We start from the raw sequence: 23,560 nt of genomic DNA, 5'->3' as shown, positions 1-23,560 counted from the left end.
AAGCGGCTATTGGGTGAACCGAACACTTTTGCCTCGAAAAGGTTCGTGCCACCCGGTGGCAGCAGACGCGGCCGAATGAAAGAACCGAAACTAAGCGTGTGCCTAGATTCATTGACTGGAAGAGTAATTTAGAATTTAATGAGAATAAAATACTTACAAACTATGTTTTGTCAACAGTAAACTGGTGATAAACAGCATTTTTTTGTAAAAACGTTCTTTCTTTTCATTTTTTTTCTTTTGTGTGTTTTTGTAGGCGGAGATCACGGAGATCATCATGGGAAGTTGTGGTTGATCGCTGGAGATGTAAACATTTTCCTGTTAACGGTGTTCTCTCGGCGCGCTCCGCAGCATCATTTACCACGTGAGAATACACTATTTTATTCATGCGCTACGGTGCATACATACTTTAGATCGTCATTTGCTTTTGTGCGGCCTACCGTTTTTTTTTTTTTCTCTCTTGCTGCATTGCACAGTTGTAGTGTGTTGTCACAACACATTTGATGCTCGGGGTTTAATAGCATTGCCTGAGGTCGCGGATCCTCTCGAAGTTGTTTTCATTATCGCCAGCAATGACCTGTACGTCTCGATTGTGCACGCTAGCTCTATTTGTTTCTCTTTCGCATCGGTGGTGCTAAAAAAATTACATTTGCTACACTGCAGCAATTCTGTGTCGTCGGTTTCAGCCGAATGCCGCCTTAGAAAATGATGCAGGACCTCCTGAAAGTGCTGCCTGATGACTTGCCGATAACCGACGTCTGTATAATTGAAGATCCACAGAATTGCCCTCCTGGATATCATGTGGTATGGTGGCCTTTTCCCACTCGACTTGTCAATGCGCGTTGTGTTCTCTCAACAGAGGCGGCCTCGCATTGCAGGTGGACAAAACTTTTGACCAAGACACCGATGCCGACCTCTGGAAGGACCGTTTCTTCGGGCGTCGCATTACTCGATACATCTGCTACTCAAAAGCCCACGTATGTCTAGTGTTTTTCAGTCAAACGCCGTTCATAAAAAAAAAAAAAGTTTCGTTCAGCCTTTCGCGTGCCTTGAAACTAACGAACGTCGCTGTCACAACTGCAATTGCGACAGCAGTCTGACAGTAATTTAATTCTTTCTATGTTATTTTTTTTTCAAGTAGAAAATTTTTTATGGGACTGAGTACTGCATTTGATCAGCTGCACTTTGCGGTGGTACCGGAACACACTGTTCACTGGTTGTACTCTTTGGTAAGACCCATGGGGAAGGGAGGGGGGGGGGGGGGGCGTTTCTATTCGAGGGAAAGTATGACAGCAGTACTCAATGAAATGGTTAACATGTAAGAACAGTTCTAATTTTATAGATTAGCTATTGTAGTTTGTATGAATAACTCAGCTTGTACATTTTTTAAGATGCTCATCCATCATTTCTAACACTATAGGCGTTTTTTTTTTAATCTGAAGTCAACAATCGTGGAAGGTTATAATTAAATACTATAGGTAATTTTCACGTAATGTCACAGACGCAGCTTTTCTGTGTGCTAGTACCTAGATATAGCAGCCATGGTCACAGTGCTTTTTACCTTGTTTTCTTATGTTGAGTTGTTATTGTTGGTTGATGACACCGAAGTTGCGCTCCAGCAGCTATGCGGGTTCAAGCAAGAGTAGGAAAGAATATACTGACAGCACAGCAGCTCTTGGTTGTTTGTGTTCGAGCAACTACAAATAAATGCTTTTTTTTTACACGCCATCTCGACATGCTAGTACTTGGATAGCAACCATGATAACGTTAATGAAAACTACACGGAACATTGTCTGAACTTATGAGTGTCACAGTGACATTTTAATCACTTTCATAAACTGAAATAATGTCAGCACATCTAAAAATTATTAAGCATGTGAGACAAGTTTTTTGTCATGACAAGAGGTAGTTACAGTGTATTTGTAGCCTTTTTACAGAAGAGCAGCCTCTGGTACTGTTTGCAGTCTCATCTAGATCCCACAAGTTCCCCTCTAATGACATCACGAGCATGGGTTTAGATGAGTAAATCAGTCTAGTGAATTAAACATTGCATATGTGCTTCATGACAGTGTCTTTTTGAGAAGTCTTATTGTTGGAATTAAGTAAAGATATGCAGAAAAGGTTCCAGGCATTAACTAAGAGGAGATACCAGTATTCTACAATGAACTGAATAGTCTTCACTTATGATGTGCAACTACAGAATACAGTGTAACTATGGGGCATACTCTGGATATTCAAGTGTATGGACTGCATAAGCTGACAAAGCCGCAATGTCACATGAATGAGCGTTTGAAATGATCGACTCTGGGGCCGTGCTTGCAAAATGTTTGGGAATCTCAAGACCAATATTAAGACGTGTAAAAGAGTTACTTTCTCACAGATAGTGCAGTTATGTAACCAACTATCATTTATTAAAGCAGCTGGCAAATATATGCCAGTCCACATGAGATCGCAAACATATCAATCAAAAGACAAGGGTGAAAAAAACTAAACAAAAAGCTGAGAAACTACACAGCAACATGTACCGGTGAACTTTAGTAATCTAGCTCCTTTGTTGGTAGTGTGATGGATCGCTTGCTGACGCGGCTTCCATTTGATATTTCTGCCGCTTAATGATGAGCCTAGTGCTGTCATTAGACGGAGTGGCCAATACTGTTACTTGATGTTAACTGTAATTTAAATTTTTCTGTAACGTTGTAAAGATTGGAATGCATTCTTGGGTCGAAAGAGCATATGGGTGCTTGTCCTTTCAGTGGTCGGTCATGCGGACCTGATCTATGGGGTTTACAACAGTAGTGTAGGCTATATGAAGTATGGCTGCCAGATCCTGTGGTCTTCCTTGGGGGCCAAAACTGCAGAAGTTAGTGTGAGGATGTGATTTTACTAACACTTGGTCAATACTGTCTCCCTGGTCCTTAACTGTCAGCACGCGCATTGCTGTTTATTATGCAAGGATGCTCACCGACCAGATCAGTGTACAAAAGGGATGAGAATGCTGTGCAGAACTTAAGCACTGTGGACTCCATCAGTTCACGTCATTCTGCATACTAAACATACTCTTTCTATGCCGTTATGTGTTTCATGTTACACTTAAGACGCTTTGTTCTTATCTTGCAAATAATTCATTGGATATTTGAGGCATGGGTACACATGCCAATATCGCAGGGTGTGATGCAGCCACTTGTGTTTTGAGCTTTGATGAAAAAGGCAGCAAATAATGTGTAAGCGTGAACGGTCACATCTTCCTGTAGGTGTGGGATTGATTATGATTTTTTCGGTAACATTAGCCTTTCACCTTTTGTGCCTGTGCTTGAAATATCATCATTGAGCATAATATTGAAGGTGCATGGATTGTCTGGAAAACTGAAGGCAGAGCAGCCCACATCTTTTATTCAATATTTCACTTGTTGTGATTCTATTTTTTACCATGACGTAGTCATTTTGCCTCCTGCATTTGGATGTTACAGTGCCATTTCTTTTGCCTTATTTACAGCATGCAGAATGTGTTCAGTCTTTGTTGGTTGTGGCTGACAAGGAGGTGCCACCTGAGGGCTGTATTGTCATGAATTCTACAAAAGATACAGGTTAGTCAGCAGCACAATTTTTCTTTGCTGTGTAGTTCAATGTAATGATTCACAGATCAACGTGCCATGAAGAAAAAGCTCCTCTGTTACAAGATGGTTGCAAGAGATACTGCTGGTGAAGCTGTTTCTGACATTATTGTTCTCAGCAAATCACGAAAACCTCCAGATGGTTTTGTGTTAGCTGGGTAAGTATTATTAACATTTATTACTTGCGTATATTATGCATGTATTATTACATTTTTGCTTGGAAATGATTCTGTGGAAAAGTTAATAATGCTGTAGTGGAAACAGCATTAGCATTGTTTCAATAAAAGAATTCTCAGAAGCACCGGTGCTACCATCAGCACATGCTAGCACTGGCTATCGTAGAAAAGAAATAGGGCACATCTGATGTGTCGTGTTCTTTGGAGGCCTTCTGAGGCTTGTGTGTCCACACTGTCCTTTGTTGCCACTGTTTTGTGAAATCAGATGTGGCACAGACAATACATATTCTTCGAATCCCAGCTGCGGCGGCTGCATTTCCGATGGAGGCGGAAATGTTGTAGGCCCGTGTGCTCAGATTTGGGTGCACGTTAAAGAACCCCAGGTGGTCGAAATTTCCGGAGCCCTCCTCTATGGTGTCTCTCATAATCATATGGTGGTTTCGAGACGTTAAACCTCACATAATCAATCAAATGTGGCTTCACTACTTTGACACCCGAGGAAGTGCGTAGCATGGGCACCCACTGATTTTTATTCATGGAATTCCCGCTGCTCTTTTTACCTAACTGAGTCGTTTTCAGTGAGTAGGTTCTTTTCACCTTCAGGTGTAGTGTTAGAGAAGTGCTGGTGGAGGAGCAGTTGTTTGCTTGGTGGAACAGTGGCACCCTCTCTTAAACGGTTTGAGTTAGCCACATGTCTTCAAAAGTGTTTTTAGCAATTTTGAGTTAATCATTGCAATCATTTCTTGGTTAGTTCTGGTAATTCTAAATTCTACCTTTTCAGCTGTCTTTTAAATCAACTCGGTTTTCTACATTGCTAGCCTTGTTTTAGGCTTGTTTTAACCACTTTTAACTCATAATCATATGGTGGTTTTGGGACGTTAAACCCCACATATCTATCTAATACATATTCTTGGTATCGATGGCCATAGATTTGACTTACACTCGGAATTTTTGAGGCGAGGACCCTTCTGGGCAACATAGCGCACAGTTCTGTTCAGCTGCCACATCCCAGCTCTTGTAGTACTGCTAAATTGTCCGTTAAAATGCTTAAAGTATGTTAAATTGTTCATGCTAAAATTTCTTCCATCACAGAAAAAGTGAAATGAAAGCAGCGAGCAAATATTTCATTTTTTTTATTTTTGAGGATTTTCGGACACATTTCTTCAAACTCCCTTTATTTTAGGCAATTGTGCTGTCAGATGTGTTAGCAAAGGCGTCCATGTAGTGGCATAGAGATTAAAAATGAAGAGCTTTAATTTAGCTCTTGAAGTATGTGCTTCATCTAAGGCATTGCATTTGAAACATCAGATGTGCTGGTCTCATGTTGCAGTATGGTTTAATAAAATATGGGCACTGTATACTACTTAAGCTATTGATAATTTATTGTTAAATTCTGCCTCTCTCAAGTATGCTGTGTGCAGTTCTCATACTTTGTAATCACAAGCTACTTAATCACTTTGTGTCTATCTGTCCAATCTGTATATCCTCTTTAGAACACTATCTTATTAATAGAAAACATTCTTTAGAGATTTTATATTTTCTAGGCGTATTTAAGCCATTTGAGCCTGTAGAGATTAGTTTGTTAAACACATCAGCCCAGTGCTTTTGGCCTGTGGCACAAATGTCCTATGGGCAATGAAGAATTGCTTCTCAGTATTAATGCTCACTATCAATGCCACATTAAAAGGAAATGAACTTCATACTCTCAATTAAATGGCACCGATCCAGAAGGAAGTGCTGTGCATGAGCCAGGCTGCACTACATGGCTCATACAACATGGCATATTTCAGTGGTGTATTGCCTTATTGCATCAGTGGTAATTGTATTAAAGTAGTAAAATAGGCTCTTATTGCAAGATTGATTCTGCCAGAATTCTTTGCCAGAAAAATTGACAGTGGCACGTCGAAGAACACCTGATAGTCAAAAATATTTCTGGAGCCCTCCACCACAGGCTCCCTCACAATCGTATCATGGTTTTGGGACTTTGAACTCAAGATATTATTATTTATTATTATACAAAATATTTTGTCAAAAGGGAGCACAAGAGAAAACATTGGCTGCAAGCTTTGTTACCTGTCTTGTTACATGTTTTATATCTTACGACCTTCTTTCAGGGAGGTCAACAGTTTGCTTATAGGCTACAAGCTGACAACTGTGGCGCCTACCAATGGGAGGAAGTGAGTACACCTTATTAATAGACGTATGAGACACTTTATTTTGCTAAACGAAGGCACATTGCACATGAAGACCTGAAACAGTGTGCCACTGTTGTATAAATACCAGAATATAGCAATGTTGATATTCCATGTTTGTTTTGGCACATTGCTATGCACTGAGGTGCAGGTTATATTCTAGACCACATCATCTGCGTTTCGATGCAAACGAAATGAAAGAATGCCTGGGGGCTTAGATTTAGATGCATATTAAAACCCAGGTAGTCGGAAATAATTTATTGCCTTCGAGTATGGCGTGCATGAAAATCATGTCACGGTTATAGTGTGTAAAACTTTCCTTTAATTGATGTATATCTCTATACTTAGTTTAACAAGTTAATTTCTTACAATAGGTTATGATCATTTGAATGTCTTCATTGGCAATATTAGCATAAAAAAACTAAACGAATATATATATGCTTGCTGGGTAAATGCGCTTTTGACCGTAAAGAAACGAACTGGACATACCGTATTTACTCGATTCTACCGCGCCCTCGATTGTAACGCGCACCCGATTTCCACCGCGGAAAAAAAAAAAAAAAAAAAAAAACATAAGACATCGATTGCAACGCGCACCCATTTTTTCTCGCTGGCCCGCATGATCACACCACTCGAAAAAACGACTCCTTTCGGGAGCGTCTTCCATTTAAATATGAGGTACGGGCGAAGCTTGTGCCCATCTGACGTGTAACAGAGCATTGCCGTCACTGTAGTTTTACCGTGGACCGATTTCGGCACGCGAACTTGCTTCGCCCCCTTCTTCTCGACGGTTGTGGTGCCAGGCATGTCGAAGTAAAGAGGCGTCTGATCGGCATTCCCTTTTTGCCCAAGCAGGTAGTCGTTGTTGCACCGCAAGTTTAGGACGAACCTCTGAAAACTGTGAAGCTTTTCATCGTACTCCTCCGCAAAACTTTTCGCATATGCATGTTCCCCTTCGGAGGGAAAAGCTTTTCCTCTTCGTAAAGTTAGTTAGCCAGCACCTGCTCGCTTTAAACTGGCTCCGCGTTAGACCTTTTTCTAAGACTAATTGCATAGCCCGCACTTGGAGCAGTTCTGCCGTCACGGGCCGCTGTGCTGCTCGCTGCTAAAGCACATACTCGCCGAGCAGCTCTTTAATTTGCGGAAACCGACCCTGCTGTGGTCCACTGAAGCCTTTGCGTAAAGCTTTGCTGTCGAAAATCTTCTGCTTTTGTTTCCGCCGGTCCCGCACGCACGTTTCGGGAACTCCGAACGACCGAGATGCGGCCCGATTTCCGTCCGTTTCTGCACACGCGATGACTTTACTTTTAAAAGCGGCATCGTGGTGCACTTGAGTTTTTGGAGTCGGCCATTCCACGCCGTCGATGCTAATGCACTACTAGATGACGAACTCCTCAGCACACGTACGAAGTGCCGCACATGAGAAACACATAGGCAGAAATGGACGACGCGCCATGCCGACGCACGTAGGGGGCGGCCATTTTAGATTTGCCGATGGCAATAGATTGGCCGTAATTTTTTTGTTCGTGCTCGATTCTAACGCGCATGCGATTTATGAACTCGCTTAACCGGAAAAAAGGTGCGCGTTAGATTCGAGTAATTACGGTACCACAAACACATATACAAAAGATGCAACATTAAGTAGCCCCTGCAGCTACTCTTGTCCATATATATATATATATATATATATATATATATATATATATATATATATATATATATATATATATATATACATATACACACAGCAACTTGGAAACTTCTTTTTCATAATTTCTGTTCATTCGAGTCAGAGTGTGCCCAAGTAAAATGCTATGAACGCCACCAGGTTTGATCTGCTGCTTCTTGGCCTGTATAATATGATTTGTCACTTGAGTATAGTGATGTTTTAAATGCATCATTGATTGAAGCAATTGGACTTGCAATGAGCTGGAAACTTCTTTTTTGATTAGGAGACAGAAGACTACTGTTCTGGCTGGCACTAAAAAATAAGCGGTCAACATTGTGGGAATGCATGATTCGCTTCCTCCATTAATCTGTAAAATGTCATCTCCATATCCTCAAGTATGCCCTAAAAAAATGCACATTTTCAGTGCAGGCTTACCTTTGCATTGAGTTTTTTATTTGCTGATCAGCCTCAAAGGTGTCACCGCCTGTCTAGGATTGCTAAGTGTTGCTGTACCGTACTATTTTTGCACTTTAAGTACTCTGTGGCCTTCATCAAGTCTGGCACAAGGGTGCTGTTACAGTCTTCTAGTAGCTGATTCCAATGTGCCAGTCTTGGTGGATTGCTTGCAGGAACAGCTACCATCAGCCTCCCTTGCCACCCCTGCCTTATCCGCTGCCCTCTCATGTGGACGACCACCTACAAAAGAAGTCTCCTAGCGGGCGTGTGTGCCAGCGTGGGAAATCCTTGCAGAAGTCTGGTAAGGAACAAGAAGCATCTTCAAGTGCTTCCTCGGTGTTTCTTAGCTTGTCTTGTACACGTGAACACTGTTTCTTGTTTTTGCCTCAAGATCATTTCGCTGCTCCATTTTGATCATTCATGACCTTGTATAAAATTGTCATGTTTGCATCCTTTCTTACCCAGCCATAGATGATGTACCGTTTGAAGTGAATCCAAAGTACCGGGCTATGTTTAAACTTTCTGAGGTGAGTGTTCTTTCTTGTTCTTCGAGATCTGCGTGAACACTGCTTAGCTCAGTGTTTTGTTTCTGGTTTGTTTGTCTGAAATGTTGAATTTGAACAGAGCTCTTTATTTCATGATTTCCTGCTTCTGCCGAGGCAGCCAGACTTGAAAACTTGCTTTTCTACTCATAGTTTCATTTATCTTGATATGTCATAATACACTAAATGTAATATTCCACACTGTTAAAACTAATTGAGCAGTCCGGAAACCTCCTGCCATTATGTTACCTGTTTTCAACAAATCGTGTTTCATACGATTTGTTGAAGCTATGTTATTGAGCTTGGCTGCTGATGAATCCTGGCAATAGTGGCCACATTTTTAATGAAGGATAAAATGCTTGAATGAATGAAATGCTAAAATGAAGAATAAATGGGGGGGGGGGGGGGGGCAGATGCAAATTTTGTGTCAAGCCCAAATGTCGACTCAGTACCAGAATATTTTTCTGGCACATAGTGATGAGCATGCAAGATTAACTTTGTGATTATTTATCCATAGAATCATCCCCCTGTCCTGCGTCTCAGGTGCTAAACTTCTAGAATAACTAGCAGTCTAAAATACCAAGTTTGCATGGCAAAAAGATATTGGCCATTTCGGGTACCAGTGCGAGCAGTGCATGGAACTGCAGAGCGGCATATGTAATGCAGGAATGCCACACTTCCCTGAAGCCTGAATCATTGGGCAGCTTGTTATTTTGACATGACATCTTGAAATCTGTGTATATAGTAGTGACTCTCACTTGTTTGCTTAGATTGCACTTTGATATGTTCAATAAAATGCCACGTTCTCGGAAAGCAATGTCTTGTCTCCATAGCAAACATAAATAGTGTTGGGTCATGCCGGACCGGGCTCAGGCCCGGTCCGGCATGACCCAACATTGTACATTGTCTTTGTACATTGGGCCTAGCTGGGTGGTTTCGGAACCCTATAGCGTTGGGCGCGGGAGGGGCTTGGATGCAGTCGGTGGGCCCAGGCCGGGCTTAGGCTTGGAAATGTGACCCGTGCAGAGCTATACTTCACAGGTAGGCTTTCTGGCTAGCTTCATCATTGTGGGAAAAGGCACTGCTTTCATCTGAAAGTCATATGATGTAGTTTGGCATGGACAACACATTCCATGTGTTTCAGAATGTTGTTACAGACAGGTGCATAGAACAATGATGGGAGTTTGCATTTTTTTCATGGTGGTGAATCTTGCCATGTAGTCAGTGGAGACGTTGGCTTTGGCATTTTTCAAGTGTTCTACTTTCCTTTGGTACATTGACGACAGTTTTTCCGTAATCAATATTAATGACAATTAACAGACATTACTTATCTATTAGTTCTCATTAATATTGTGTTTAACGAAGAAAAACGAGCTTATAAAATTTTCACTTCTTTCCTTTGTGTCATCCAGAAGCTTTGGCGTCATTCTCGGTGCATTTGATAGCATAATGACATTCATTCAGTTCACAACTGGAATAGAGGTCTCAGGTTGGGGGGGCGGGTCTTCCTCTTTTGGGCATGCTTGTAGCAAGAAAAAACAGCCGCCTCTCTTTTGGTGTTTTCAGGAACACTATGCATTTCACTTACTTGAATTATGAGTCAATCCACCTGGGTTGGCGCAAGCAGTAATTGGGTTGCTGCTTCCTTGATACAAAGAGTGCATAGAATTTGCTCCCGCAAAGTTGACTGCCTCTGACCTGTCCAAGGTGTGCAGCGAACTTTTCAGACGATGGCTGCCTTGTTAGTTTCCTGTTAGTATTGTTCGTTCAGTAAAGCTTGGTACACGCAATTACGCCTCATTGCGCACGGTGCAGCCCCAAGCTCGTGCAGCCACCACGGTGTTGGTGAAGCATTGGAAGGGGTTCTGTGGACATTGACCGTGCATGTGGCATATGTTCTTGTCCATAAATTGAAACATGAACTGGTGCACATAAAGGACTAGCTTAAGAAAGAAAAGTTTCCAGACTTCTTTATTGTTACCTGTGCAGACTGACTGTTTATATCGGGGAGAGCGGAAATTTTGAAAGACAGCTGAAAGACAGCATGAACGTCAGAAAGAAGAATGTTGTGTCCAATGCACTTGTGAAACATGTGGCTACTTTTAATCACAACATTGACTGGACAAGGGCAACCATAGTTGTAAAGAAAAGAAACTGCCAGCTATATATCTTGAATCTCTCCTTACCCACGCTGTAAAAAAAAAAATGCTGAATAGGAATGGCAGCATTCTCCCACCCAAAATGCACCAGGTGTCTCGGCCACGCACTAATGCGGACATAGGCCCGCATAGCCTGGTACCTTTATGTAAACAAGGCTTTCGTGCTAAAGCTGTGTGGAAGCTGAAACAGTGCTTTTACTGTTCTAAACCTTTTCATTTTGTTTTCTCATCAAAGGTATAGGTGAGAGCATGAAATAAAGTTGATAAAAAAATGAAGTGTAACAAAGACAAACATAAAATAAAGAATAAATGTGAACATGTAATTTTATTTGGTCATGCATTTCTGCAGTTTCCTCAAAACTCAGCATTGTGTCACATTCAAGGCTGGTTTAGCTATTTATTTAATCTAGGCACAAGGGCACAAACAAACGTACAGAGCTTTCAGATTTTGCAAACATTTTCCAAAAGCTGGGTGAATTCATGATTGTAAAACGCTTACTCTGACTTAAAACAACAAATATGTACAGTAAAACCTCGTTAATTCGAAGTCACTGGGACCGTGAGAAATCTTCGAATTAATGGGTTTTCGAATTAACGAAACACACAAAAGATGATATGCAGGAAACTGGAAATGATTCAAAGTAATCGGGGCTGGTCAGTTGCTGTGCCAGCTAGTTTGCGGCTCCAAGGTTTATGTTTTCCAGCAATACCAGGTCACAATTGCACCACAAACAAGGGGGGAACGCCGAGCCTCGCTGCTGCCAAAAAAAAAAAAAAAAAAAAAAAAAAAAAAAAAAAAAAAAAAAAACCAGCTTGTCATGATCAATTGAAATATGCACATGTGAAAAACTAGACATCTTCGCAACACAGTAGTGACACACGGGCAGCATGGCGCCTGCTGCTGACTGCGTCAACACGTCATGATGCGACCATTCACTTATTGTTTCTTTTAAAATAAGAAATTTAATAATGGACATTGGGATGAAATTCGCAATGTGTTTTGACTGGAAAACATGATAAATGAACCTTTTGAACCGAGTTTTCAAAGTAGGCATTGCAGGCAAGAACTTCTCCTGTAGTGCAAGCGCGAAAATTGCTGGAGCAATCTGCACTCTGAGGTTCGCATACATTGCGTATTCCACCAAACTGTCCTTCATTTTTATTTTCGCCATTAGGACTTTGCCACATCCACTATAGTTAGCCAAACTCTATGGTTAGTTCGTTTTCTGAAGAAGGCATTCAAGATCCGTAAATTACTACATTCTGCAAACTCTACTAATAACTCCCCTCTAAACATTTCCAGAGCCGATGCCGTATCCCCCGCTCTATGGTATCCGGCCTGTTTTTTGCCTACTTTGGCATTAAGGTCGCCCATCATTATAGTATGCTGTGTCTCTACCTTATTAATTGCAGACTCTACGTCTTTGTAAAAGCATTCAACCAAATGATCATCATGGCTCAATGTAGGAGCGTAGGCCTGTATAACCTTCATCTTGTACCTTTTGTTGAACTTTAGTTATGATACTTGCCACTCTCTCACCAGTGCTATAGGATTCCTCTATGTTGCTAGCAATATTGTTGTGTGTAAGAAACCCTACCCCTAGTTCTCTTCTGTCAACTAATCTAACATTAGCATAGAATGTGTCCGTTCTTCAGCACTATATAAGCCTTACTTAACCTCTTAACTTGGTTGAGCCCTATTAAATCCTATTGAACATCCTCTAATTTCTCGAATAGCACAGCTGGACTAGCCTAACTAGGTAGCGTTCCAGCATTGAACATAGCCAAGTTCAGATTCCAGTGGTGGCTTGTCCAGACACAGAGATTCTTGGCAGCCTCCGCTGTGTCACAAGTCTGACCGCCTTCATGGACAGTTACTTCACTGCTGCTGGGGACTGTGGGTTGAGGGCTAATTGGTAATTTCATGAAAGGGGGTGGCTAAGTACTGCACCAGGGTGGCGAATCTTGCTCTGGTGATGGCAGGTGGCCATTATGGCAGGTGGTCACCAGTGACACCCCACCCCAGACCTCTTTTTTTTTATTGGTTCTTTTTATCACGCATTTCAAGTAAGTATACGATTAGGACTGGTCCGGCATTCAAACCGAATTTTGTCATTGCATGCTAGGCTCTTGCGCTATCTCTAAGTAGGGGGTTGTGTTGCACTTTTTTAGCACTGTTGAATACCACCTCGCAGCCTATCAGCTCTCAATTTCACACGACTTATAGCTGGCCTGGCCTTTTCTTAACTGTTTGAAAGTCCATATTTTCGTAAAAAAAAAAACGAAGAAGTGCTGGAATGCTAACACATTCCAGCACTTCTCTCAATTGAATTGCTCATCAATAAATTTGGGAATTGCCACCTTATGCCCTCTATCTTTTCGCCCTTTTGTGCTCACTTGCCCACACCCTTGTCGCTGCATCAGAGCACGTTAAGTAACCTGCACATCCATGTGCAGCATCAATTCTCAAATTTGGAAGGGCCATTTCTGTTGTTGGCTGGGGTTCCATTTTTTATTTAACCCCATATTTACATACTCATTTAGTTGCTGACTTCAATTCTTACTATTTTCATAGCAAGATGGAGGTAGCTTCCTATCATGCAAATGCCATCTAATTTTGCGACCAAGCCATCAGTGTACCAATAGTCAACATTTACAAACCAGAAAGTTTACTGCTAGCATTCTCATAAAGCAGTTGCATCAAGGTATAGTTACTCAGTGAGGCACATTCAATGGAGTCTGCGCAATTTCACTGTCCGTATTCATTCGGTATGACACCTGTGTTCCTCCGAGAATCAAGTGCAAATATTGAGTGTGTATATGGTAAGTATTAACATGGATCATATGTTCATGTGTTCTAGGTTTCATAAAGTATTTTAACACTCATAGGTTAACACAGATAAGTTCTTTTATGCTCTTCGTCTCGGCAAACAGTTCTCACTGACCACTTTTTACATTTGACATGAGACAACTATTGTTTGCCAAGTGAACCACAGCTGAACTACCATATTTTTTTCTTTATCTTTTTCATAGTTCACCATGCCAAACATTAGGATCAAGACAGCTAGCGAAATCTTTGAGGAGGTGAGTATGTGGTTTGATGAAAACTTTTTTTGGCAACAGTAATGTGGAAAAATTGTTATAGACTCATGAATATGATGATTTCTTCATGTGTTAAATGCCATTTATCTGTGATGAGAAAGGAATAGTACAGTTAGCATTGCATAAGAGATTTTAATGGCAATGTGAACGACTGTTTTATATGAAAATTTTAGCTTATTATACAGGTATCAACGACGTCTAGAGTTCTGTCGACCACACTTGTAAGAACTAAGTATGTTGACAGTTCGTGAACTTGTCAGGCTCCTAAATTCAAATAAACTTTTGTTTGGGCCTTTTGTTTATGCTTTCGATAAGGCTTCACGAACTGAATTTCAATCAATTACTTTAGGTCATTGCTAATGCAGACACAAGCTATGTAGTGCTTTGGATGTGTGCACTTAGCAGAAACCCTGACATTAGGAGCTGTTTTGGTATGCCTGTTTTTAAAATGGGCTGCGAAAATACTTTGTGAAACTACATTGTTGTGAAAGTGCTGGTTAAGGATAAGAGAATGGCTGTCGGCTAACTGCCTGTCTTGGGGTGGATGTCAAGCTTACCTTGGCCATAAATGCCCATGAGTGGCATTGGCTAACACTCCCAGAGTTTGATCTTGTACCTATTCATAGAATTCCCTGAAAGTATATCTACAAAGAGCTGCTGCAGTAGCGCATTTTGTAAAGCATTGCATGTGTGAAGAGGAAAATGTAGGTCTGATTTCCACTAATGGCTACCCGAGTTTTCGTAGTTTTATTTTATTTTTTACCTTATCATTTTTCCAGCCCAGTCACAGATAATTCGTCTAGTGCTTTCTTTCAATGTCTTTTGATTGTGTAGTTTTAACTAAAAAAAATAGGGCTCCTCAGTATCACTTTTCGTTTATCGGTTCGCGTTGTGGCATGAAGTTGCAAAGATTTTTAAGACGGGTATCATGAAACTGTTGGTAGTCTCAGGATTATTTCTAAAGAGAGAGAATTTAGCACATACGGTCATCAGTCCTGCCTTTCTTTGCCCTTCATGGGACACTTATGAGAAAAAGGATTTTGCTCGTATTAGTATATTACTTTTTCACCATACCAAAAACACCATGCTTGGTGCAAGAAGATGCTTAGTTACGAGAGTAAACGCTTGAAATGAAAATGCGGGTGGCAATGCCATTTGGGAGTTCCCACAGCAGTCGCCCTGACATCGTAGTTTTTGACGGCATCTACTAGGGCCTGCGTGTTTTCTAGTAAAAATGAAGTACAATGGCTTCTGAGGGAGCCAATGATTCAACATTTCAAGTGTCAGGAAATTTTGTGGAGCCATTATGGCCAAAATACTGTTTTAAGAAACACTTTGAAATTTATGACGTGACCATCAGAGATTATGGTGGGAAATTGAAAAAAGACCCATGGCTGCAAAATTTTTGTGAGTTTATTTTTTTACTGTAGTTTTTCGCGTTGTTTGGTAATTCAGAAACTGAATCGTAAATGCTCTAATGTATCTTACAATTAATGCTAGTGCCATTTAATGTGACCACTTTTGTACCACTTCATAACACCTACCTAAAGCCATAAGAAACTACTGCTCTACAGTGGCACTGCACCTAAAGTTTCTTGCACTCAACCTTAGATAACGTTGAAAGCGAAGTTTTCAAACCTGGGCTCCATGCGTGGTAAAAATTGAAATAATCTGAGTGCTCCGGTATGAGTTGAGCCTGCTAAGCCCTTGTACCCTGCGGGGTCTCAAGAAAAGAGTGCCACTCTTGGAAGACGTGGACACAGCATGTGTGGTGAAACAACTAAAACATTGTGTACATTTATTAAGCTGCTTTTACAAACGACAATATCGCCAGCGGAATCAAATACATCACTAGTGACACGCTCAAACAACCTTGTACAATATTCCTAATACAACACTCAAACAAAACAAATACCGTGAATGCGGCATCACCAATGTTCTACTCACTATGAGGCATCTACAGGAGACGACTTGCGGTGTTGTCGGCTGCAGACTCCTACAGGAGACATTCATCACGATCACTGCCCCAACGCCAAAGAGAGTGCCTAATGTTTCCTGTGTGGCCACCTAGCCTCACCACTGGGTGGCAGTGCTGGCGCTACCACACTAACCATAATGATGTTGGTAAACCCACACGAGCACTGCCACTCTACCACTCGACAGCTGTCAAACCTAAATGCAGACTATCTGCAAGAAGTGTGCTCCATGAGGCACAAATGGCTTTACAGGGAGTACTAGCACCCCCACAACTCTCAGGAAAAAGAAAAGAATTCCTGGCCTAAGCAGCCCGACCACAGATACAACGCAGTGCAAGGGGTGAGGAAAAATAGCCCTCGCTCGGTGCCAGTCGTGTGTGCTCTGCAAATCTTTTATGATGTCAACAATACTCACTTTTCTCGTGGAATCACCACATGGGGCCTCAATCTACCTCATACCAGTGGCCATGTTGCGAGGCGCTGTCAACTCACATGAGCACTCGTGCTTACTTTAAATCCAAATTAAAATATCTTACAGCTAACATGTACCTCTAATTATCATTCAGTAGTGCCCATGCACACAGGTCAATGAAACAAGCGTTTCGCGGTTCCAATTTCGGTGTCAGGGGTCCTTTGAAATTCAGTTTTAATATTGATTTTCAAATTTTGTGGCAACGACAAATAGTGACATTAGAAGCTTCTGGAGTATAATTTATGAGTCTAAACTAATGTATTATTTCACTTAAGCATTTGTATAATTGATTACAAAGTAAATTAACAAAAGCTTGCACATTGGGAATACAAATTATGGTTTTCTGTGGTAAGTAATAACCAACCTCAACAAATATTTCACTTGAAATGGTAGAATTGCATCATATGCCACTGGGAAATTTTTAGAAATGAGTAATGTAATTTGCAATGAATCTCCCTTTGTAATAACTCCTTTAGTCATTTGGAGAACGAGCTATTTCTATTTTCATTGGGTCTACGCACCCACAGGTTCTAATAACACCCTGTGCCACAATGGTGCTACAGGTGCCAAGTAGTGCACAGTTGATTGGATTGAAGGCTATCATTGAGTGTCTGTACTTTAAATCTGTTATAATTATATTGATCAAATGTATAGCATATGTTTGGTAGTCTTGGAGTTCATGAATGATACCATATTTACTCGCATAATCCTCGCACCCCCAAACATCGGCCAACAAAAATGCGATTTTTTTTTCCTCGCGTAATTATCGCACCCCAAAAATCGCAGCAGCAGATGTCGTCTGCTGCTTTGAGCCAATGATGATAATAGCACCCATTAGCCTAGCGCCATCTCTTATGCATCATGCATGCTGATGAACCTTATTGCAACCGGGTAAATTCCACGAAGACTCTCCTGCTACGCTGGGACCAAGTTAACAGAGGGGACGAGAAAACACATCGGCCAGGGAAACGCCCCACACACCTTCCTCTTCTTAAACCCCGCGCACACGCAACCCGTCACTCGATTCCGATGAGTCGGGGGCAAACTAAAGTGATCCAACATGTGCCGTTGTCAGAGCAAACATCCAAGTGCCGTTGTCAGATAAGTTTAAACCACGTGAATGGAGCAGGTCGTTTTTTTCTTTCCTCCATAGAGCAGGTGCGGAAGACGGCTAGCCTTGGCTCGGCTCGACTTACACCGAACTATTGGGCGCTTGCTTGTGTGTGTGTTTGAGCGTTTGAGGAAATTCTGACGCGCATTAATGAAACCGACGCCTGGCCAGTGGACGAATAGACCAGTTATTTATTTATTTACTTTTATTCCTGTGGCGCGTGATACGCGTGTCCTGTTTCAAAAGGGAAGAGAAACGATTACTAACTTGCTAGAACGGAGCCCTAATCTAATCCGAACCAAGCCACAAGTTGCGTAGGTGTTCTGTGGTAGGTGTTCTGTGGTAGCACTTGTGGCACGGCGCTAGTGTTAGTAGTGCGGTCTGTGGTGCGGTGTTCTGAGGTAGCGCAGTTGTGATCCGTGGCTAGCATTGTCCTTTCTGCGGCTACGCGATGAGCCGATACAAGAGCTATACAGCTAATTTCAAGCTAAAGGTCATCGACCATGCTCTAGAACACGGCAACAGGGCCGCCGGCAGGCACTTCGGCGTGGACGAGTTTTGTGTGCGCTACTGGCGACGGCAGCAAGAACAGCTTAAAGCCACAAACAAGTCACACAAGGCCTTCCGTGGGCCTAAGACTAGAAGGTACCCACAGGTTGAGGCGGCACTACTCGAATACATCAAGAGTCTACGCGTGGACGGGTGTGCCGTTTAGATCCAGCTGCTGAGAAATCAGGCACGCATAATTGCCCGGAAGGAAGGCATCCCGGCGCGAGATTTCCACGCGAGCAACGGGTGGGCCACACGGTTCATGCGCCGAAGTGGACTCTCGCTCAGGAAACGGACGACTCTGTGTCAACGGCTACCTTCGGCGTACGATGATAAGGTCATCGAGTTTCATCGATTTGTGATTAGGATTCGGGAGCAAAAGAACTTCCTGCTCTCACAAATTGGAAACGCGGATCAAACTCCGCTCAACTTCGACATGCCGCCAAGCACATCGGTGGAGAAGAAGGGTGCGCGGAGTGTGCATATTAGAACGACGGGCGCCGAGAAGCAGAGGTGCACCGTCATGCTCGCTGTAACAGTGGACGGGCGGAAGCTGCCCCCATTTATTATTTTTAAGCGGAAGACCTTCCCGAAGGCCAAGTTTCCTCCTGGAATACACTTGCGTGTACAGGAGAAAGGGTGGATGACCGCCGACCTTATGGTCGGCTGGGTAAAAACTGTTTGGGGACAACGCGCTGGAGCACTTCTTTACCCGTCGCTGCTGGTTGTCAACAGCTTCCGCGGTCACCTGGTCGACTCCGTTCGGGCAAAGCTGAAGGAGCTGCGGACTGACCTCGCTGTCATTCCATGTTCGATGTTGCAGCCTCTTGACGTATCTTTGAACAAGTCGTTCAAGGATAATGTTCGGAGGCTGTATTCGAAATGGATGGCCGAAGGCGACCACGCAATGACTCCCGGGGGCAAGATAAAGAAGCCGTCGGTGGAGATCCTTTGTTTGTGGGTAATCGAGGCATGGTCTATGATTTCGCCAGAAATTATCGTCCACAGCTTCAAAAAGACTGGGATCTCCAACGCCTTGGATGGGACGGAAGACGACGTGGTTCACGAAAACGACGAGGGAGACCACGCTGAAGCTGGCGATGAGTCCGATGACGCTGCTATGAGCGACGAAGATGGCAGTCTTGATTCGGGCTCCGAGTAGTTCGCCGAAGAGACTTATTAGCTAGTGACTTTGGTCTGTGCAAATAAACCTTGATTTGGGTTGAACACGTAGTTTCATTGTAAAGGTAAGCCTTGTATCAGCACTTTTTGAAGCTTTTAGTTGCTTGTGGAAAAACTGCAATTTGCGGCCGTTTTCTATTTTTTTTATTGCGTTGTACCTTTCCACGGAAAATTTTCCCCGCGTAATTATCGCACCCCCAACTTTCCATGGGTTTCTTGGGAAAAAAAAGTGCGAGGATTATGCGAGTAAATACGGTGTGATTGGAAACTGTTTGGGGACAAGAAAATCACAGGTGGCCCACTGTCTCTCTTGACATATATTGTCAGGCACTCTTGAACGGATCAAACTTGACATATATTGCTCTTCCAGTTGCACTCAGCTTGAACAGATGTACCAAGGGACAGAGAAAGGGAGAGAGAGGGATAATGAGTTATAGCTTTTAGTGACAGGTAATTGACAGAGTAGGTAATGTAACTGCTGTTTTATTGAAATGACTAGAGGATTTTAAGTGCAAAAATGTAAATTGCTGTGCGAGGGAAGCCTTCATTTTCAAAGAGGTTGTGAAACACTAATAAAACATTGCAAATCGGTACACAAGGCTCCTTTTATTATGCGAGCTGAAATTATCGCACTGCATGCACCAGGAAATTTCCAATTTTTTGTCATGAACACCCAAAAAAAGCCCCCCCTTCACAAGGTTGTTGTCAGCTACAAAGGCAATGCACTTAACTAGTAGTAATAACTGATTTCTTGACTGCAAAAACATTCTTTCTAACAGTATTATTGCCAATCTTTAGTTAAATTAATTAAAAGTATGCCTCTGTAATGTCAGAAAGACAAAAAAAAGGCACTTAATATTTGTTATTTTGTTATATAAATGATCATCGGCCTAATGTTTTGTTTTCTTCAGCATTCATTCGGGGAAGCAGTTGGCACACCACATGCATGCTCTTACACTTGGCCAGCTGTGACAGCACTCACCACTGCATATCATCATTTCCATGACCAACCACGCACTTGCTGATACAAGCTAGCTGTCTTCTGTGCGCACTCAGAGCCAGATGCCTTGAAAGACATCACTTCATATAGAGCGAATGGAAATCGCATAAAAAAGTGCAATTTGTATTTTGCTACTATTCATAAGTCAACCTGTCACTGGAAAAAAACCAGCCCACAAACTAAGTATTCATGCGGCTTGACTACAGGAGCACGAGTTTACACTCCAGCCTTGTGATGTAGTCAGAAAATGTTCTGCGCTAAGTACAACGCATAATTTTCAAGTCTCCAACTAACCTTCAAGAAAAAGTTTAAAATCTATGCTAAGGTGCACCTGCCCGCCCCACAATAAGTTCTTTCAAACTATGCAAAACAGTTGCATGTCACTGTCTCTGCTGCTTATAATAGTTATCATGTCTTTCGTGGAGTTCTGTCAAAAGCGACAATGATCCTTTTCACTGGCTGGCAATAGCATACTCTGATAACTTTGGGTAATGGTACATCCAAGCTTGCAGCATAGTGACACGAGACAACCAGAGTAGTATCTGAGCATTACTAGAAAGTGCTGCACATGTCTGAACTCGAAGTAGCAACCTATTCAAAAGTTTCTGTATTATGTGATTTGTGAGGCAGTCGCAGTCCTTATGAGGTAGTCTTATTGTTATGTAGAAAGATGCTTCAGGCACTCTTGAACTTCAAACTGCTGTAATGCTAATAAAGTGCTTCCATCAGTAGTGAGTGCCTCGTACATTTGTGGCAGTAGCGAGTCTGCTGCTTTCAGCTGTGTGATCTGGGGATCGTCTCTGCTTATGCACTTCATTTCTTTGCAGTACAATTATAACTTTCAAGTGGAACGCCAAGCTCAACAGACCTGACTCATGGAAGAGCTGCCAACCATCACCTTACCACCATTTCTTCCTACCTGAACAGGGCCCCCTCCCCCAGCATTGACATCCTCCTACTACTACTGCTATTGATAGTTGTAGTTTTTTTTTCTAACTCTGAGATAAACACAGTAGTGGAAAAAGAGGTGGTTTTGGCATTATACACTAAGTACCACGAAAGCAGCAGTGCTGCAGCAGGACTGAAGACATTCAAGTCAGCCATTTGAGCAGCTAGCTATACATGCAGTGTGCTTGCATTGCATCGGAGAGCTTTCTAAGCTCAGTTTATTTTACTTGCAAACACCTATTTGCTTGTGCTTGTAGTGCCAACACTTGGTTTAAGCTATTATGTTAATGACACCGTCCTTTAGGCATTGCATTTATGTCCATTTCATTGTCTCCTGAGCCACTATTTTGTAGCTATGCCTTTTTTGATGCCTTTTGACTGTCATCATGGTCTGATCGACAGTTTACTCATGTTAATGGAATCAGCTGGCTCTGATCAGCTAATTATAACCGTGGCATCACATGAGCTGGAGGCACCATTACAAGATAGTGGTCCTAAATTGAAAGCATGTCATCGTTTTGCTGTGTGCACCCTGATTTTTTGTGTGAAATAGTTCTAGCATACTTTTTCAGGCTATCAAACAGGTCTTGTAGGTTTTCAGATGTTTTGCATGATTTTTTTCACGTCGGTTCTTCACTTTATGTTCATATGTACTCGCTGTTGCTTTTAATGAAAAAAAAAAATCATACTCTGTGACAGTCCTCTTACAATAAAGTTGTCGACACCCATGACTTGTCTTGCATTTTTGAACTCCCTGGTAGTGCACTCAAAGCTTGATATAATGAACCTGGATATAAAGAATTATTGGTTATAACAAAGTGAAGGGTAGCACTGTCATACAGTATTACATATATACGTTTATTATGAATTTTCAGATATAACAAAGTATTTTCGTGGCAGGTCTGACTTCGTTATACCTAATGAGGTTTGAGTGTAGTGATGTATGTGCCTGTGCTGTTTCATTGCACAATTGCTTATTAAAATATTATCACCCTCAATTCAGCATTCCATACTTAAGGATAAGTTTTCTTAGGATAAAGTTAAGTGAGCAGTATGCAAGTGCTATCAGGATAGGTCATTATACTTTAGTACGGCAGACTTTCTTCAGTTAGTCCTAATATTATAGGAAAATTGGCAGTATAGAGGGCTGTTTTGTTTCCTTATGATTGATGTTTGTTTGTGCAAAAACAAACACAAATGTTAAATGGGACAAACGCTCAGCACTTGTCCCTTCTAACATTTGTGTCCTTTTTTATTTATATTTTGCCCCAGGGAACATAAAAACTGGCACGTTGAGCTAAAGAAAAAAAGACTGCCTGCTACAAGTCTTTCCAACATACTGTGAACTACTTAAAAACTGTAAACTTAACAATAGTGGTTTTCCTCAAGCCTTCACTCATCCAAGCTATAGCGGTGCTGGGCCCCTTTTCCCACTTTCCGCATTGGCAACGTTTCCCATTGTGGTCAAATCCTGTTGTTGAGAAGCCATGCTCAGTTAGTGAAAAGCAGATACAGAAAGATATGACCAGCTGCAGTGCAAGATTTACAGTGGCTATCTCACTTTCATGAAGTGTTTGAAATTATCTTGTAGAGGTGTTGATAAGCTACAGTGTGCCAAGTATTTTGGTTGCTGTTGGCGAACTACATATTTCTGCTAAGTCGCTCTCAGAACTTTTGCGGAGTTTTGCATACTTTTGTGTAGGTACAAATCAAACATTCTTTTAAGCTACTTGGCACATTGGATGTTGAAGGCTGATTAATGCAATAAGGCATAGTTGCTTAGTGTTGGATACAGAAACGTGGATACTGCAGCCTCCTGCGGTGGCCTCAGTAATGACCAAGTGTGCGTGCTCAAGTCAGCCAATGCCTGATACAATGGCTCTGATGAGGGATTTTTGAGCTTAGAATATCATTTGTCAAGAGAAGAGAAAGCAATTCTTAACTGACTTGGAGAATTTATTGCGAATGCCAGGCCGCATGCTGCACTGTAAAATTTGGATTGCGTGTTCTCTGGGGCCTAAACTACCAAGCGGCAGCATTTTCTGACCATGCTTGAAAATTGTTGCAGGGCTCCTTTAAGGAAAGGTGTCATACAAACATAAATTAATTTTTCTAAACACTTAAAAAATATTGGCAAGATGAACACACAGTCAAACCTCAATACAGTGCATGCAGATATAACAAATGATTAGTTATAATAAAGCAAGAAGAACAGTCTCAGCATTATTACAGCCTTACAAATACTTGTTTATGACATATTTTTGTATACAATGAAAATTTCTTGCCAGCTGTGACTTTGTTACAAGGACGGACTAGTGTAGGTATGGAATTTTTTCTGTAGTTTGGGAAAAAGATGGGAACAAAGAAGAAACAAAACGATTTTGTTGTACACAGCACATGTTGAATGTCTTGAATATG

The 23,560-nt window shown here is 41.8% G+C and overlaps 1 protein-coding gene across 4 annotated transcripts; it reads left to right on the top strand.

Moving 5' to 3' along the window:
* Positions 1–253: 253 nt before the first annotated feature.
* On the top strand, positions 254–21,873 carry Mvb12 (multivesicular body subunit 12-like Mvb12). 4 transcript variants are annotated; one of them, XM_037413566.1, is made up of 10 exons: positions 254–361; positions 684–801; positions 876–974; positions 3,491–3,581; positions 3,637–3,766; positions 5,899–5,961; positions 8,275–8,402; positions 8,567–8,628; positions 13,836–13,886; positions 21,022–21,873. In XM_037413566.1, the coding sequence occupies exons 2-10, from the start codon at positions 703–705 to the stop codon at positions 21,064–21,066; spliced, it is 768 nt and encodes a 255-aa protein (XP_037269463.1). In that variant the 5' UTR covers positions 254–361; positions 684–702; the 3' UTR covers positions 21,067–21,873. The 4 variants fall into 4 exon arrangements, with proteins under 4 accessions (XP_037269463.1, XP_037269464.1, XP_075735905.1 ...); XM_037413567.1 differs by having other exon boundaries at positions 661–801; XM_075879790.1 differs by lacking the exon at positions 254–361 and adding an exon at positions 414–576.
* Positions 21,874–23,560: the final 1,687 nt, after the last annotated feature.

This window comes from Rhipicephalus microplus, chromosome X, assembly GCF_043290135.1.
Source record: "Rhipicephalus microplus isolate Deutch F79 chromosome X, USDA_Rmic, whole genome shotgun sequence".
In the NCBI taxonomy this organism is placed as follows: domain Eukaryota; kingdom Metazoa; phylum Arthropoda; class Arachnida; order Ixodida; family Ixodidae; genus Rhipicephalus; species Rhipicephalus microplus.
This window is presented reverse-complemented; position numbering and strand designations above follow the sequence as displayed.

Coding starts and splice junctions, on each gene's coding strand:
- Mvb12 (XM_037413566.1), top strand. CDS start 703: ATGATGCAGGACCTCCTGAAAGTGCTGCCTGATGACTTGCCGATAACC. Junction 802..875: donor GCCCTCCTGGATATCATGTG/GTATGGTGGCCT, acceptor CTCGCATTGCAG/GTGGACAAAACTTTTGACCA. Junction 8,403..8,566: donor GAAATCCTTGCAGAAGTCTG/GTAAGGAACAAG, acceptor TTTCTTACCCAG/CCATAGATGATGTACCGTTT.